Source organism: Etheostoma spectabile, chromosome 10 (genome assembly GCF_008692095.1).
Source record: "Etheostoma spectabile isolate EspeVRDwgs_2016 chromosome 10, UIUC_Espe_1.0, whole genome shotgun sequence".
NCBI lineage: Eukaryota > Metazoa > Chordata > Actinopteri > Perciformes > Percidae > Etheostoma > Etheostoma spectabile.
The window spans coordinates 3,978,125-3,995,288 of NC_045742.1; the positions used below are offsets into that span (position 1 = coordinate 3,978,125).

The 17,164-nt window shown below is 41.0% G+C and overlaps 1 protein-coding gene across 2 annotated transcripts in view; it reads left to right on the forward strand.

The window, feature by feature from the left end:
• glra1 (glycine receptor, alpha 1) overlaps positions 1 to 17,164 on the forward strand; it is a 127,540-nt gene that overhangs the window by 25,886 nt on the left and 84,490 nt on the right. Inside the window, exons 2-3 of one of the 2 annotated variants that reach the window (XM_032527600.1) lie at positions 6,592 to 6,716; positions 7,009 to 7,020. In XM_032527600.1, coding sequence (XP_032383491.1) covers positions 6,592 to 6,716; positions 7,009 to 7,020 — 137 coding nt within the window. The remainder of the gene's footprint in view (positions 1 to 6,591; positions 6,717 to 7,008; positions 7,021 to 17,164) is intronic. The other variant, XM_032527601.1, reaches the window with a different exon arrangement.

Here is a 17,164-nt window from a genome sequence, read left to right on the forward strand (position 1 = left end):
GGGTGTGCTTTTTCATTCAGAGTCTTGTGTACATGAATACATCATGAGACAAGAACTAACAAGGGATTTGTCCAGCTTAATTCGGTTTTCTGATCACGGCAGCTCCATAATTTGTGTCTTTACCCAACGGACTGTGATTCTGATCAGCACTTTCCTGATAAATCGACAGCGCTGACTGCCTAACGTGTTTATGAATTGCTAATGGCCGCTATTTATCATGCCGTGCGTCACAGTTTACCATATTAAAAAGTCACGGTTAGGGGTTTTACATTTAGAAGGTGAGAATTTGAGCGCGATCGACTGTATCATCTGTCATTTTCGTTTTATGAGAGATTAATGCAGCAGCATTCCTCCCCCGCACTCATCAGGAGTCGCAACTAATGGCTGTATCATTTTCCCTCTCACTTTGGAACTCTGTGTGTTGCTGTGACAGACAATTATGAAAAACTGGGCGTCAAGAAAGGTTAGATAGGCTAGTTAAGTTTCAGTTTAGTTGTTTACAAATACACATTTGCTACAGATTAATGTACAAATGATCAATAAAAGATGGAGAGATTAAAAAAAAAAAAAAACTCAGAGGGGCTTAGGTCACGTCCACACAAACAATCTTATTGACAACAGGAGGGTTAAAATCTGTTACACTGAGTTGAGGGATAGTCTAGAAGTTGGCTGGATGTTCCTCATTTCGGTCGGATGTCTGTCACATTCCTCTTCCTTTGTGTTGGCTTTCTAAACTCCGGTGGATTCATGAGGACTATGGTTACCTGGTCCTCAGGTCTCTGCAGGGTAAATCCAGACAGCTAGCTAGACTATCTGTCCAATCTGAGGACTATGGTTACCTGGTCCTCAGGTCTCTGCAGGGTAAATCCAGACAGCTAGCCAGACTATCTGTCCAATCTGAGGACTATGGTTACCTGGTCCTCAGGTCTCTGCAGGGTAAATCCAGACAGCTAGCTAGACTATCTGTCCAATCTGAGGACTATGGTTACCTGGTCCTCAGGTCTCTGCAGGGTAAATCCAGACAGCTAGCTAGACTATCTGTCCAATCTGAGCTTTCTGTTGCGCGACTACAACAACTTTTGAACCTACACATGTTCCACCAAAACAAGTTCCGAGGCCATTTAGCAGCGGCACCGAGGCTCTGTCCGGCGCTCAGGGCTGCCCATGACGTTTGTGATTGGTTCGAAGACTGGCCAATAAACCAGAGCAAGTCTTTTCTCCCATCCCACGCTGTTGTATGCAGCGCTGTGGAGGAAGGTGTAGCAATGCGAGACTATTTAATTCAATTCAATTTCAATTCAATTTTATTTATAGTATCAATTCATAAGAAAGGGTTATCTCAAGACACTTTACAGATAGACCACACTCCAGAATTTACAAGGACCCAACAGTTCTAGTAGTTTCCATGTTGTCCCACTCTGTCTGACTTCAACTTCAACAGGAAATAATTGTGTCTGCTTTCAATCATTGATACCCCGAGCTGAGCTGGGAGGAGGAAGTCCTGATGGCTGAGACTGACTGCTGCTGCTTCACTGGACGTCTGAGTGCTGCAAAGTGAAGATGTCCCAGCACCAAGATGAATTATTCCTCATAAACACGGTCCACAACTTCTTTTCACTCTGCGAAAGTTGGGCTCAGCCAGGCAAAACCCAAAAATCAAATGTTCGTGTCAGGAAAAATTCTGATTGGGCTTTGAATCAATGTTGCATGCATATTAAAAGGTGCACTATGAGTTCCTGCATGGTCACTCCTCTTAACGTTCCCAGTAAATTTCAAACATAACAGAGCAAGCTCCCCCCTCCCCCCCCCGTGTTTCAGTGAAAACTCACGACCCACCGAGAGCTGTTTTACAGTGGAAAAAAACTGTGAAATTTGCTGCATCTGATAAAACTGGTTAGTCTTTTTAAGAAAAGCTTCAGTTTTAACAATGATGGAGTTGTTACATCATGTTTCTGACATGTGGAACATGAAATACATTAACAATACAAACTGTGCAAAAAGGAAGTTTTTAGTGTAGATAATAATAGGGAGCAACTAAACTGTTGAAATACCGTTTTTAACACAATTAAGAACTCCTTGACCCCCGAAGATAAAAGTGACTGTTAAAAAAGGCTAACAAGTTCTCCCTGTGTCGTTTTGGTTAAAAAGCTCATTGTGAAGCTGAAGTCAAATGCAATGGGTCAGTACAGCAGCTTATTTATAGCCCAGATCTCACTCTGTCCGTGCTCTTTCTCCAGGCGCAGCGAGAAATTATGCAATCACATACAAACCGCACTACAAGTGGCTGCTAATGCAGTTCCACTGTGAGGCCAGGGGTCAGTTCAGTCCTCGCTCAGAATGAAGTCACTGTCAGTTCACTCTCAATCTAACTCAAGTAGCAAAGTATTTTATTTCAAATCCCGAGACTTTTAAAATGCACACGCAGCCTGTAACATGAGAACTAAAAGCAACATAAATAACTAATAAATACATAGTTTCTCCTGGATGAATGAATGAATGAATGGATGGATGGATGAATCATAGTGAGTCATGACAATATCGCAAAAAGTTTTATGCTAACTTCAGTTACAGAATCAATCTAAATGTTAGCGTTAGAGCTAATACCACATACAATCTTTAGATATTTTATTAAATAATATCCAGTGGGAGGAATCCAGTGATGGGAATAACGGCATTATAGATAACGGCGTTATAAATAATGGCGTTACTTTTTCAATAACGAGTAGTCTAATTAATTACTCTTTCCATCTTACTAACGCCGTTACCAGGGCCTAAAGTTAAGTGACAAACATCACATGAATGTTCAGAAACAGCATCGGCATCCTCTCCAGCTGTGCTGCTTTCATGGACGTCAGTGCCTCAACGGACAGTCTTTGATAGTTTACAACTTATCGTGTGTAGCTCGCTTTCTGATGACTTGTGGTCCTCAATTGCTTTTCATTTTAAGTTTTTAGTCCCGATCACAAAAGGATTTGACTTTGCTTTCTCTGAGCCATACACACGACAGTCACTGCAGCACATTTGTTCTGTACTGCAGTCATAAATCACCAACCTCGCCGTTGTCGCCGACTGTCCACTTTGCATTAAAACGTCTTCTTTTACTTTTCTTTGACTCATCCTCATCTTTTTGTTGGTCATTCATCTGGCCTCTTTACATAAATGCTGACGATTGGCTGGGGTTGAGTAAAATTTCATAGTAAGCCAATCAGAGGTAACATAGTCGGACACACAACAAATAACACAAGCGGGTCAGTCAGCGAGAGACAGGTAAGGCGAGCTCAAATGAGGGGCAATAAGTATCAAAAGTTCCAAAACATCTATTGCGTTTTTTGTATCCATCCACTATGTAAACATAATATCTACATGCATGGCATCTCATTAGAGGCTAGTCTCACTTTGTCCCACAGCAACATTAAAATAGTTTGGATTTGTGTACAGTTTCTGTTAATTAATAATTATTGTGTTAAGTGTCCATTTCATTGTGATATTCAGATTTATCATAAATAATTGAACATGCACATGTATTTTAAGTTCCATTAAAGAGAGCTGGAGGTGAGGTCATATTTCAGCATTTAAAAATGTACTTGAAAGTAACACAATAGGTACTTTCTGAAGAAGTAACTGTACCTAATTACTTTTTAAAAGTAACTTGCCCAACACTGGATGAATCTGAGGGAAAGTAAGCATAGCAGTGAACTTTGTATTGCAGATTGAAAGATACAAAGTCACCTTTGGTAACAATCTGCCAATCTCTATATCATGCTTACGTTCCTTCATATTCATCATTATATTAAGTAGGAATAATTCCATGACATTTTGGACTAACATAATTAAGTTGTATTTTATAATACAGTTATTACTTAAAACAATTAGCTATTATTTACATGGGTAACATGCTTTGTCATTTCCCCTTCAGCTGAGATTAATTTTCGTTCCTACCTGGCATTGTTTTGAGGGGGACAGGTGTCAGTGTGACAGAAGAAGAGGGCCATGTCTATGCGCGTGCCACCGTTCGGTGACGGTGTGTGTGCTGTCTTGCAGTAGCCTGCTGGAGTTGATTAGAGAGAATAAACTAACCCGAGAGAAATTATAGCCCGGTTATTACCCACAGCCAGGAGGACGGAGTACGCTACCAAACCAAGAAAGTAGGTTTGCACTTTTATCTTTGTCCTAATTAAGTTTTAGACCTGTGTGTGAGGACATTTTGGAAAGTCGGAATAATGCAAGGGGGTAAGTCTCTCCTCTCTAAACGAAGCTCCCTATGGCGCCATTTTTTATGGGATGATAACCCTTATTTTTTGAAAGGTTTGGAGAATTAGAGGACATTTTTGGAAAGTGAAGCTGTCTTTATTAAAATTCAGGACAATTTCTAAAAGTCAGGTCTTATATGGAAAGACGTTTTGATAAGTGTGGCCAGTTTTAGAAAGTAAAAATGTGAAGTCTTATTTTGCAAGATAGCCCAAGTTTGGGAAGTCAAGACGTTTCTAGAAGGTCAGGACAAGTTCTGGAAAGTTTTAACAAGCTCCTTACTTTTTCGAAGAACTGATTCAGAGATAAAGGGTTGGGTTTAGGGTTAAGGTTATTATTTTTTGGTTAACTTTAGGGAATGGCATTGTCAACGAGGGTCCTCACAAGTACAGTAACTTCAGCCTACAAACCTGGTTGCCATTCCGATTCTCATGGTAACCAGGGAGCCAATTAGTGAGCTTTCTGCTTTCTTTTATTCGTTCTCATTGATGTAGCTGTGTGATTTCGAAAATGCTTCTTTTGCAATAATTTAAGTGTACAGGCTGTCTTGGTCCTATGGCTCGATCCATCGCGCGCGCGCGCGCGTGTGTGTGTGTGTGTGTGTGTGTGTGTGTAATTGACTGTTAGCGCTGAGTCATTGTATGGCTGTGGGCTAAAGGATTTGACATTATGCAGAAAGTATCAAAGGAGCATGATGGGCTTAATAAGGTAAAGAAGTCAACTGTGCAAATACCACGGCCTTATTGTAAAATCAATGTGGCACTCAGCGTGATACAGAGCTGGTCAAGTGAATTACAGCATTAGTTTGAATAACTACTTAAAGATAGTAAGTGTGTGGTGTGTGTGTGTGTGTGTGTGTGTGTGTGTGTGTGTGTGTAATAACCACCAATGCATTGCACTCATGTCAGCATGGACTGTAAAAGTTCACATTTGAATAATCACTTTTTAATTACATTAATTATAATTAATTTAAATAAGTTAAATGATGATAAATTCATTTGATGTGGACAGGTCCTGCCTCTTGCCCAGTGCATGCTGGGATAACCTTCAGGAATGAAGAGATACAAACTTAATCTTGCACCTGCATTGTAATTAAAAGGAATTGAAGAATGACTCTGATGAGCAGTTCATACACACCTTTCATGTGCAGTTAAATGTCCCATTTTATAACATTTGTCTTTAGTACGTAGATGACATAAAACAATTATGTCATGTATATATTTCATAAAATGCATATTTTCCACATCTTTCCCCTGCGTTTTTAATGATGCTCCTGGTATTTCGTAAGATATGTAGTGGCGGTTTTCCTGAGACCTAACAAAAAAACTCATACTCATACGGCCCCTGAGGCACCGAAAGAATGAATCTTAACCTGGGAATAAAAATATTCATTTTGCAGGCGAAGATGGTGTTTTGTGAGGTTTATTTGCTCCAATTTTGGCAAACAAACAATTCAACAACAGAACTATTGCATGAGTCCACACAGCTTCCCGGGATGGGAGAAAAACGTGCTCTGGTCTATTGGCATTTCTTTAAACCAATCACAGTCGTCTTGGGCGGTGCTAAGCGCCGGACGGAGCCACAGTGCTGCTGCAAAATAGCCTCCTGAAGGAATTTGTTTTGGTGGAACACGTTCAAAGTAGGGCTAGGTGATCAAATGATCTTGATGTGAGATTGTGATAAAATTCAGGTTGATAACGAGGATTACCTTTGGACATATTTATTTATTTGGATAGATCTAACAGCAGAAATGAACGCAGAAAGTGCATAAGGGGCTGTTAATTGTTTTCATGTGATGCATTTTCACAGGGGTGAGATATGTCCTATGATTGAAAATGTAGTGAATCCGCTGATGGTCTGGATTGCTAGATACTTCTGGAATGTGAGACCATACAGATTTTAAAGCAGGATTGTGACTCTGTGATTGGCCCTTGATATTTGTGTACGATTCTGATTGGTTTAGCAGGAAGGTGAACGCCTCCACCAGCTGATGCGATTTAGGTAGAGAGCCTTGATTAAGACTTAGGTCTTCCTGAAAGAATTTACACTGAGCTGCATTAGCTTACTTTTAGAGACGTCACGACCTAATCAGGCGGCGAAACGTTAGCGTCTGTGATGCAAAACAACCCCGCGGATTCCAAACCATATTTCTCTGGATTAGGGGTTCGGAAACACCAGAGCAGTGTGAATGTGAGCTGTAAACGTAGACAGAAGACACTTGTTTCGTATCAATGTAAATATTGCTATGTATTCATCTCTCTGCCTGTCCAAAGTTCTCTTATTATAATCCGTTCACAAAGCATTTGCATTATCTCTGACCAAATTGACCTTTTTGTCTTCCAGCCTGGCCTCGTCAAAAGAAGCTGCGGCGAGGAAATCTGCCACCCCGATGCCGCCCTCCGAGTTCCTGGACAAACTCATGGGCAAAGTTTCGGGGTACGACGCCAGAATCCGACCGAATTTTAAAGGTAGGAGCTGCCACCAAGACTCAGTCGGATACGACAGGAATGTAGCCAAACAATATCCTGACCTGGTAATGTGTTGTTTCTGCATTTCATTACCTTCTCTAAATGCCTTTTTTAAGGGTTTAGTCAAGGTTATCACCAAGAAAGGTTTGTATTCATTTGATAATTAAAAAAAAAAAGAAGAAGAAAAGTTTATATATAGATGTTACTTAAAAATGATGTTGCTTTGTGTGTTATTCTCCTAATGTTTTTGGTTGTTCTCAATCTGTCGATCTCTTTCATTTGCCCTTTGCAGTGTACAACAAAGGTAATTCTGCCCATTGCTCAACTTGCTAAATATAGCCTAGAAGTAGGCTATTACAGGTGTTAGACTCTGAAACCCCATTTCCTGTCTCTCTCTTTCTTTAACAAAACCCTGTCCCTGCACTGTTAGCCCCGAACACACTGTAAAACAACATTCCCATTATGAGATTTAGGATCCCTAGTTATCATGGTGCTAGCTGGCTACACTCCTTGGTACCAAGTATATTGAGTGCTTGTTTTGGTGGTCAGGGGGTAATGTGCCTCTCTTCCAAGACTGGTCTGCTAAATATGTTTTCCCGATAATGATAATGATGATGGTGATGCTGGTGAGGATGTTAATCTAATATTTAGTGACCTCTCCCTGAATGGAAGCCCCCTATAAAGACACATGTCAGAGGTTTCTATAATAAACGTTCTCACATTAGGAACACATTAATACGACAGAAAACTAGGGCAAACTTCCATTTTCATTAACGTGCATGAATAATACAACAAGTTTAAAAATGAAAAATGGTCTCATTATTTTGAAATTTCAGTGCACAGTCACAGAAACAGCTGGAGTTGGCCTCAGTTTCACCTTGTGCTTTCTAACTTGTACTGATATAATGTATGATTTAATAGCATAACATGTTACATGTGTGCCTTGTTGCATGTTAAATACTGACATATCTTAGTTTTTAGAATGGATGTGAGTCATTTTTATCGCTGTATAATTAGTTTGGCGGGTCATTTGTGTGTTCTGAGTGTACAAAATATTAGTCCCTCCTATTAGTGTAAATATTGCACCTTCCTGTGGGTAAATCTCCACTCTAATCCCGAGTATATACTTTGTTTGTCAAGTTTCAAAATCCCTTTTGTCTGTTCTGATATATATTATTGTCTGCCCCAATGTATTATATCACATATATTTATTTTTTATACATAATGTACAGGTGTCTTCCTTGACACCTTGTGATCTGGAGAGGTAAAGCTTATTCTACAGCTGTAATCATTTTAAATTGCTCTGGATATAAACATTGTCGATCAGTAGGAAAGGGTTCATGTATTTTCCCTCCAAATTTTTATTAAAATCAGAGCTGGGGCATCTGTGAGAAAACATTAAAGTCAAAATGTTGATCTTTAAATGTACCAGGATATCTTTTAAGTAGACTTGAAGATGAGATTGATGTTGATGCAGGTTTCCTCAAAAGCACGTCAGAATTACAGAGTTTCACATTTCAGAATTGTGATTTTTAATATGGGTTGACTAATTTGATTTAGTGTTAACGATTCTCGATGCACTCTTTCTCGTGCATACTTATTCAAAAGTAGTATTTTCATTCACTGCTGGTCTAAATTTTGGCAAAACCAAAACAGAGAGGGTTAGAAGTCATAGAGGACAATAAATACCCCTGAGAAGCCTGACCAGTGGAACTGATAAAACCTGGAGGGATGATGTTCTCTATCTTGTTAGTGATTGGCTGTCTGCACCTCCTCTCCACATTTACAGCGGATTTAACAGGTGAAATTAATAGGTGCCCTGATGTTTTGTACACCGAGCACACAGGGGAATCCAACTGCTAGAATGTGCAGCAGTGAACCACAGCTTATGAATGCTGCTATGGAACTTTCTTCTTTTTTTTTGCTGAGCCCATAATGGCATAACCCATTATATGGTGATCTTTGTAAGTGGGATATCGCAGCTCATGCAGGATTGAATGGGGAGGGGTGGGGGGGTTTCACCATGACAAAGTGTGTATTATTACAACCTGCCTCGGCTGCAAAACAGCTGAAACTGCCCGTCCTTCCTCACCTGCCAAGAGGTTTTTGGGGTGTTTTGTGAGGCATCGTCTGGAGTCCATTTTGGAGACCATGTCTATTTTTTAAATTGCATTTCTCCTCAGCTCTGGTTGGCAACAATCCAGCGTGATTTACTGCAACTAATGCTGCATGGACCTTTACCAATCAGGATTTAAACAGGCCGACTTGACAGTTATTTGAATTGTTGGCGTTTGTTTTGTTTTGTTCATTCTTGTAATGTGATGTAATAAAAAACAAAGGTATATGCGGATGAAACTCTGGCAGTGTGATAGACATGCAGATACTAATAACAATAATAATCCTCCAGCTGACGTCAGTGCGCTTTCAGAATTTCACCTCCAACCCCCCAAAAAAGTAACCTAAAAATAATTCAAATTGATACTCTTAAACATGTCAGATATTTCTCTTTCATTTTTTTGGGGGGGGAGGGGGGGGTAATGTGTACCAAACTAATCTGTGATAAAGACGCATATAGCACAAAGCTCATCTTTTATGTAACCTGCTAAGCTAATTGTGTCAGGGGCCAAAGCAGACGGGGCCCAATGTGAATTTCCAGCCTCTGTCATGGCTGTCAGGTCGGCAGAGTGGCATAGCGTGAGCTCCCCGACTGGCACATTCATGCAGTTTCCTTTAGTGTGTGTGTGTGTGTGTGGTGTGTGTGTGTTGTGTGTGTGTGTGTGTGTGTGTGTGTGTGTGTGTGTGTGTGTGTGTGTGTGGTGTGTGTTGTGTGTGTGTGTGTCCCCTACCAGATAACTACGCCACTGCATTCATCACATTCATGAAGTAAACAGCTTGACAGCTCTGCTCCTTAATAAACTCTGGGGGGGGGGGGGGGGAAGAGAAGGAACAAAAAATGTACTTTTGTGAGGCAGAGTCAGTGAAGGTGTCTTAGGCAACCAATACATTAATAATATTATTATACTGTTATAATTACCATAATACTATTATAAGTAATAATAACAGTTTGAGACATGAGAAAATAGCATGCAAAGGTTTTATCGTGAAGAAAGATCCTTAAAATTAATAATTGTGAATTAAATTACACTGAAATAAAAGGACCCCTCATTTTGTGTTAGACCCACACCGAAACCTCTCAAGGAGCCCAAGGTGCCCTGGAACCCTGGTTTGAGGGACTTAGTTTGGTATGAGAATAATAATACGAAGTAATATGAATATGAAATAATAATACAATTTGTCAGTAACACTGCTCATAGTAATTGTTGGGATATTGTGAAAATGGAATATCGTTGTTAGTACTGTTCTACAACACTGAAATGCCCAAACATTTGACTGTATTATGTTGAACTATGGATTTCCAGGGTTCCTTGAATGCATCAGTTGGAGAGTTTCTTAAGGACAGCTTGAGGTCAGTGTTTGCTAGAACTGATCATTCCCTGTGGTCAAGAGATCACCACAACAGTTTTATAACTGGAAAAGCGCTATATAAATACAGCACATTTACATTTACATTTACAACATTGGTGGTTCAATCCCAGGCTCTTCTAGCCACTTGTCTCATATTATGCTTTTTGTCTTTTTCCATTTCCTTTATTGTGTTTTATATCTTTTTTTGTGCATGTTATAGGTTTACAAAGTGAAAAAGCCCAAAGTCCCCCCCCCCCCCCCCCCCCAAAGGGACTTACTATCTCCAACAGGAAACACTGTTCACAAACTGCTCCAAACTGTAAACTAGGGCTGTTCGATTATGGAAAAAAAGTATCATAATTATTTTGGTCAATATTAAAAGCTAGTTATTTAACACTTTTGGAAAGATGTTGCATTTTTTGAAGTTAAAAAAAGGAACAGTGAAAACACCAAACTGTGAAATTTCACTTAATACGTTTCCCATTTGAACTTTTTTTTCATTCAGAACACAAAACAAAATAAGAGTTTACTTGAAAAACATAATGTGCAAAATAATTGTTTTTCTTGATTACGTTGTTTTTGTGATTGTTAGGAGCCAAAATTTGATTAATTGCACTGCGGGTTTCAGGACAAAGTAAGAACAATTTGCCTTTATGAACCTCCACTAATTACCTACTATCACAATGTTGGACAGTTTAGACCCACCTGGACAGTTAAGGGTAACTGAATGTGGTCACAATGCAGAGGGGTATAGTGGCTAAATGGTAGGAGCATGAAAGTGCAGCTAGGTTTTCTCTTCCGCCCACACAACTCATCAAATTAGCACCAGCTAATTTTGCCGTTCAGCGACAGTGGATGGAGGGCAGGGAGGGAAACGGGAGGGATGAGATGGGAAGCAAGCTACAAATGTGCCAGCATGAGAGGAAATTACACCGATCATGACCAGGGGTCCACTGTGTGGGCAAAAAGCTTCCGATTGATTTAGCAGGTTCCTTCATCAAACAGAGAGGAGAGCAAACACTTCTGACACATTCAGGACAAGCCATTTATAATCCATGAGTTCATCCGTTATTTCATTCTCTTCCAGCTTTGTGATTTCTTTCCCTTCCCCCTCCCCTTTTTGTCTTTCCTTCCTTTACTCCTTCATTCCATCCTTCGTTTATTGACTCATTCAAGTTTTGTTAAGTTGCTTGATTCCTTCCCTGGACTTTTTCCAAGTTCTTTTTCTGTACCTCACATTTTAAATTGTCCCTTTCGTCTTTCGTATTCCTGTCTACTTTGTTTTGTAGTCAATCTTTCATTCTGTCTCAGTATTTGATACCTTCCCTTTACTTTCCCATCAACCTTTCTTACATTACTTAAAGCGCCCATATTCTGCTCATTTTCAGGTTTTTTGAGGTTGTACCAGAATAGGTTCACATGGTTTAATTTTCAAAAAAACACCATATTTTTGTTGTACTGCACATTGCAGCAGGTCCTGTTTTCACCCTGTGCGTTTAGGTCTCTGTTTTAGCTCCAGAGTGAGACATCTCACTTCTATACTATCTTTGTTGGGAGCTGCACATGCTCAGTAGCTCGGTAAGATCCCATCAGCTAGATAACTCTTTCTCCAGCTTTGGTCAGTCCAAGGCAGGATCAGCTGGGAGACTTCTCCTAGACCAGGGGCACTTGTGGAATACCTGCAGAACAGGGACAGGAAGTAGTTCTTTTGGAGGTTATAGTGAACTAGTGTGTGCTTTAGCAGTGTTTTTCCATTGAGAATGAGCTAGCATGTTAGCGCTAGCATGCCACAGTTAACCACCTCGTCTAAAGTGACGTAGAGAACCTGCAGAGTTTGAACAGCTCACCCGGAGACTGAAGGCAGAGGACGCTTAGAAATCGAATCTCACTCAAAACAGCATGGATTGTTTTTTTTTCTAAGTTTGTATTTGTGTGGAAGCACCAGAGACACAAACTAACACCTCAAATCCCAGAAAAAAGTGATTTTTTTTTTTTTCATAATATGGGCACTTTAACAAATTATCCATCTCATCTTATTCTTGCTGTATTTTAATTAGTCATATTTAAATTGTGTAACTCCCTTAAATGTAATCTTTGTATTCATTTCTTCTGTCATTACTTGGTCCTGCCTTCCGCCTTTTTTTTTTTTTAATTTTCCATTGCCAAACACATTTCTTATTTTTACTCTGCCATCTGTCCTTCATCCCTTCATAAGCATTTTTTTATTGTGTTGTCATTTCTTTAAACATCATTATCCTCTTGCATGATTAAAAGACAAGGTCATAGGCAAAGTGATCGGCCCCATGCATTTTCTTTCCTTTGACTTCCCTCCTTCCTCCCCCCTCCACTCCACGGGCCTCCTCTGTATTCGAGCCCATCCCACTGTTTTGTAAAACAAACTGGACTCCTTTGACGTGGTTGACAAGCTGGGCTGGCAGAAGCTCCAGTGTTACAGGAAGACGTAGTAGAAAAGCAACAGCAGGCCTTTCCAATCTACTGGCCCTGCAAATGAATGGTCGCATGGTGCTGTGCAGATGAATGAGTGTGTATGCGGGAGAGAGAGATAGGGACTTACAGAGAGAACCAGCGAGGGAAAGGTGTGTTTGTGAGTGTCTATTTGCAAGAGTAAGAGTGTGTGTGTGTGTGTGTGTGTGTGTGTGTGTGTGTGTGTGTGTTGTGTGTGTGTGTGTGTGTGTGCGTGCGCACTTGATGAATGGCACAGACTGCAGCTGCGACTCCGCTCCTCCCTCCTCCGCCATAACCTTGTCCTTCCTCATCACTCAAGCCGAGCAGCAACGAGGACAACAACCGCGAGCGAGCTTCTGGTTTTAAGCTCACCCAGAATGGGCTGCTAGTGATTGGGCTATCTATTCCCTTCCCTCCCCTGCCACCGCCATTTCCCCCTGCAAAACTGAAACCAGTGCCTGAAAAGACCCTGAACGCGTCGCCAACCTTAAATTGCATCCGTGTTGTGTGGGTCTACTAAAGCAGGTTTTCATCTCTAGCTCGCTTGAACAGCCACTGTGGCTCCGGAGCTCGGGTCTGCTTTTTCCAATCCCTTTATTTCATGCTGCTCCCACGGTTTCTGTCTGGCAAAGCTCTCTTCTCCTCACTGCTTTTAACCAGACTGGGGTCTCAGGGTATTTCCAGACACACAGATGATCTTGGCATGCTCTATTATTGTCAATTTGAACAAATGTAAGCAGAAGTTTCCAAAGTACAATTACTTTTTTTGTATTCATTCAAGTTCAGCAACAATAATAGAGTAAATTATCTAAATGTTATTCATAATTTTCCTTTTTTGTATTACTGGTAAATAAGCGAGTTGTAAAAAGTGTGCTCGAATTGGTGAAAAAACCTGCCCATACCCATTATGACCAACTGTTTTGGCCACATATGTCAAGTCTTTGCAATGTAACAAGCACAACCACTTTCACCTGTTTTATACAACTAATCTGATCCAAACCAAGAGTTAGCAATGGGAGGGGTAATGGCCCTTTACAGTGAAAATGCAAAAGAGCTGTTCATAGCTTAGAGTATGGCTATTCAACTGTTCAGGGAGACATATTTTTAGAAAGCTTAGTGTCTCCCCCCCCCCCCCCGGGGGGGGCTGGAAATTTCCCTGCGCTATCGTCAATAAAATAAACTATGTCCCCGACATTCAAACTCGGAGGGAAGTTTAGAAAGAATGAAAAACGCAGACCAAATTAGCCATGTGGATTCACCGCTGGTTTGTTTCTGTCAGCCCTTTACAAGAATTTGCCAAATTTCAAGATTGGTAGCAAATTTGAGCTTGTTTGTAGCAATCCACCATTTGCAGAGTAGCACGCTGTGTTCAAAACAGTGGCAGGGAATGAGAGACTGCATGCAGACAGAGCAGATTGAAATTCTACATATTTAGTAGGGGTGGGAATCACCAGACGCCTCCCGATACGATACTTATGCCACGATTCGATATTATTGCGATTTTAAACATATTGCAATATTCTGCGATATATTGTAATTTACAACCTTTTTTACAACTTCTGATTTTTCCCAATTTCAAATGACGTCCCCAAAAGGAAACTTTGTGAACATCTGTTTCATCTGAAAAGAAACATTTCTCACTTTGTTCATATGACTTCAATGTTATTGCTGCAAAATAAGACAGTCAAGCAGGCAAACTGACCAACACATATATAATAAAAGATCCATACTTGTATCTCGCCTGTGTATCAGTAGAGTATTGCCACTGAAAATATCGCGATACTATGCTGTACCGATTTCCCCCCCCCATCCCTAATATGTATGCCAGCTTAGCATATTGATAAAGTATTGGCTTTTCACTCACAAAAGGTTTCGCTGAAATAACAGTCGTACTGTTAGATGTCATCTGCACCAGGGCCCTTTGTTCCCAGTTTAGTACATGCTCATCATGTTAAAACACACTATATCTCTGTTCTCTGCTGTGTGCGGAGAGCAGACATGCCGTCTGTCTTCCAAAATCCAAAGCTGATCTCCATGTGACTTACGCTTGAAACTGCATGGCATTTTCTCTGGTTCACCATGGCTGTTGTCCAGTGTGACATCTAGAGATGCAAATACGAGAGGTTGGGTTTGCGCTCTCCCTGTGGAATGCTACCTTCTTTAACTGAGTAATGTGATATTCTCTATGTTTTATCTCATGAATGTCATTTTACTAAAATCACAATTATATGGCAGTGGACACATTGGAAAGTGTAAATGATAAGGTTTCTGTTGAATCTTTTGCCATGACCTATAATTTGTGAAGCTATTAATCTAAATAAATAATTCATTTGTTCTGGCCCTGCTGAGCTCTGCCGACGAAGCACTCGACCCCAGAGGGTTAAATTTCATTCTGATCAGAAAAAAACAAAACCTGTTGAGAATCCACCACTGTATCACTTTGCGTCTGAGCTGAACACACACTTTCTTGTCTGAACAAGTGGACATGAGTAAATATACATCGTACGGCAGTATATTTATGTTTGGCTTCCTCCTTTCTCCTTCTCTCTTTCCTCTTTTTTTCTACACAGCTGGAGTACTTGTTACTACACAATGCTACACTATACTCCATACTGCACTTGTGTACTACACCATCCCTGTTCCTCTCTGCATCTCCTTTTCTCCTTGCCAGGGTTGAACGTGCCGAGGTGGGACTGTAGTTATTAGCTGTCGGAGCTTGACGTTCATTTGGTGTTATCAGCACTTGTTTAATGGCTACTTAATGGGATTAATGGGCATAAGGTAATGAGCGTGGGATGGAGGAATGGCTGCGGTGGAGGAGGGGGGGACACGAATGGTTTGTGTGTGTGGGGGGGGGTGGGTCGGGGGAAGGTAGCATTGCAAATGGTGAAGAGACTCTAAGGGATTTGCTTACAACAGGAGATCGGAAAGAACTGCAGATGGCAAAGAGTGCAATCCAGGGTGTCACGCTGCAGACACAGAATATGTTTCCACTAGGTTAGCGCCAGAATATTGATGCTAACACAGTTCCCAGTGGGCTTCAGTATTGCTCAGTTATGTATAACACTTGCAGCACATAAGCAGATCTGAGATACAAACTGTAATGTCTACTCACTCCTTCCTCTTTTTTGTCTTCGTTTTTTCTGAGAGCTACTTTCTACAAGTCTGCAAACACAGAAATCTGCTGGAGTGAAGGGACATACTTTCCCAGAGGAAGGTCTTGTAGCTGTTTTAGTATTCTAGGTAATGGCCCTATACTTTCCAAGCCAGAACATTTAGATGGGGACTATATTGCACAGAGCGAGGAATTTTAATGCCATCGCAGAGGTGACTCTCTACTGAGTTATGGCAAAAATATTGATCGCGCTTCAACGTCTAGTGCAAGGCGGCGGAACGGCAAGGGCAGCGAAGAGAGGATTATTGAAGAGGGTAATGGTAAAAGGCAGCCAAACGTACGAGGGCACTCAAGATGGACTGAAATAGAGACCGATAGGAGGGTGGGGGAGTGGAGTGGGAAAAGGGGAAGAAGCAAGGATGTATGCACTGATTGTGCAGCCGAAGTAGAAATCCAGCTATAAGGGAAATGATCAGGCTAATAATTAGAGCCTTGTCAAATGAGCCGTGTTTTCAAAATGAATGAACTCCATATCTCTTCAGTCATACAGTTTGCTATAAATACCTCACATCATTATTGTTTCTTCCTGATTCTAAAGATAGTAATAGGGTGGAATGTGTTAAGCTGGAGGCTGGGCAAAGCTAATCTGGGACGTGTAAGAACAGTTGACGGCTACATTACTCCGTCATCCCTCTGCAGTCCACTGGTCCATGGCTAATAAGTTTATAGGGAGGGGAATACTGCTTAATAAAAGGGCATTCAGTCCTCCTGTGGAATCCCATCACACCTCTAATTACCAGCTTGAGGAAAAAAAGGTTTAAGCCTACCGTATCAGTCTAAAAGGCCTGATGGAGAGGTTTACACATAATTGTTTACCGCTGTGACACAATCACGAAGGCGGGAAGCTGCTGTTTCAGGCTCTACATGGCACAAGTGTCGGCGGTTGCAGGCAACTTGGGAGTACACCAGAGACAGAAAACAAGTGTTAAAATAATCCATGTACTCATTTAACAAAAGGATCTCAGCTTTCCAACACAAATGCACGTTATTGTTTTCTTTTTACCTACTAAGCCAAGAGAATTGATTCTGCCCCGCGCTAGTAATTAGCTCGCATTATGAGATCCCCACTGCCAGCAAAAAAAAAAAAAAAAGCCCAATACCAAAGCTGCTGTGGTTTTAATGCCAGGATCAGGTGCTCAGATGTTGGACGGGCTGCCTGGCCGCGGGGCTAAGCCCGGGTTTAGCCCTGACACAGAGAGTCTGCTGTGTGCAGAACAGGGAGGAAAAATTGCCTTTCACGGATTCAAGCAGATTATAGAGTTTAAGTCACCTGTCTACAACAGTTCATGGTCACGACGAATACTTTCCATCTATCTTAGGAGCCATTTCCCTTCTCTCTTTT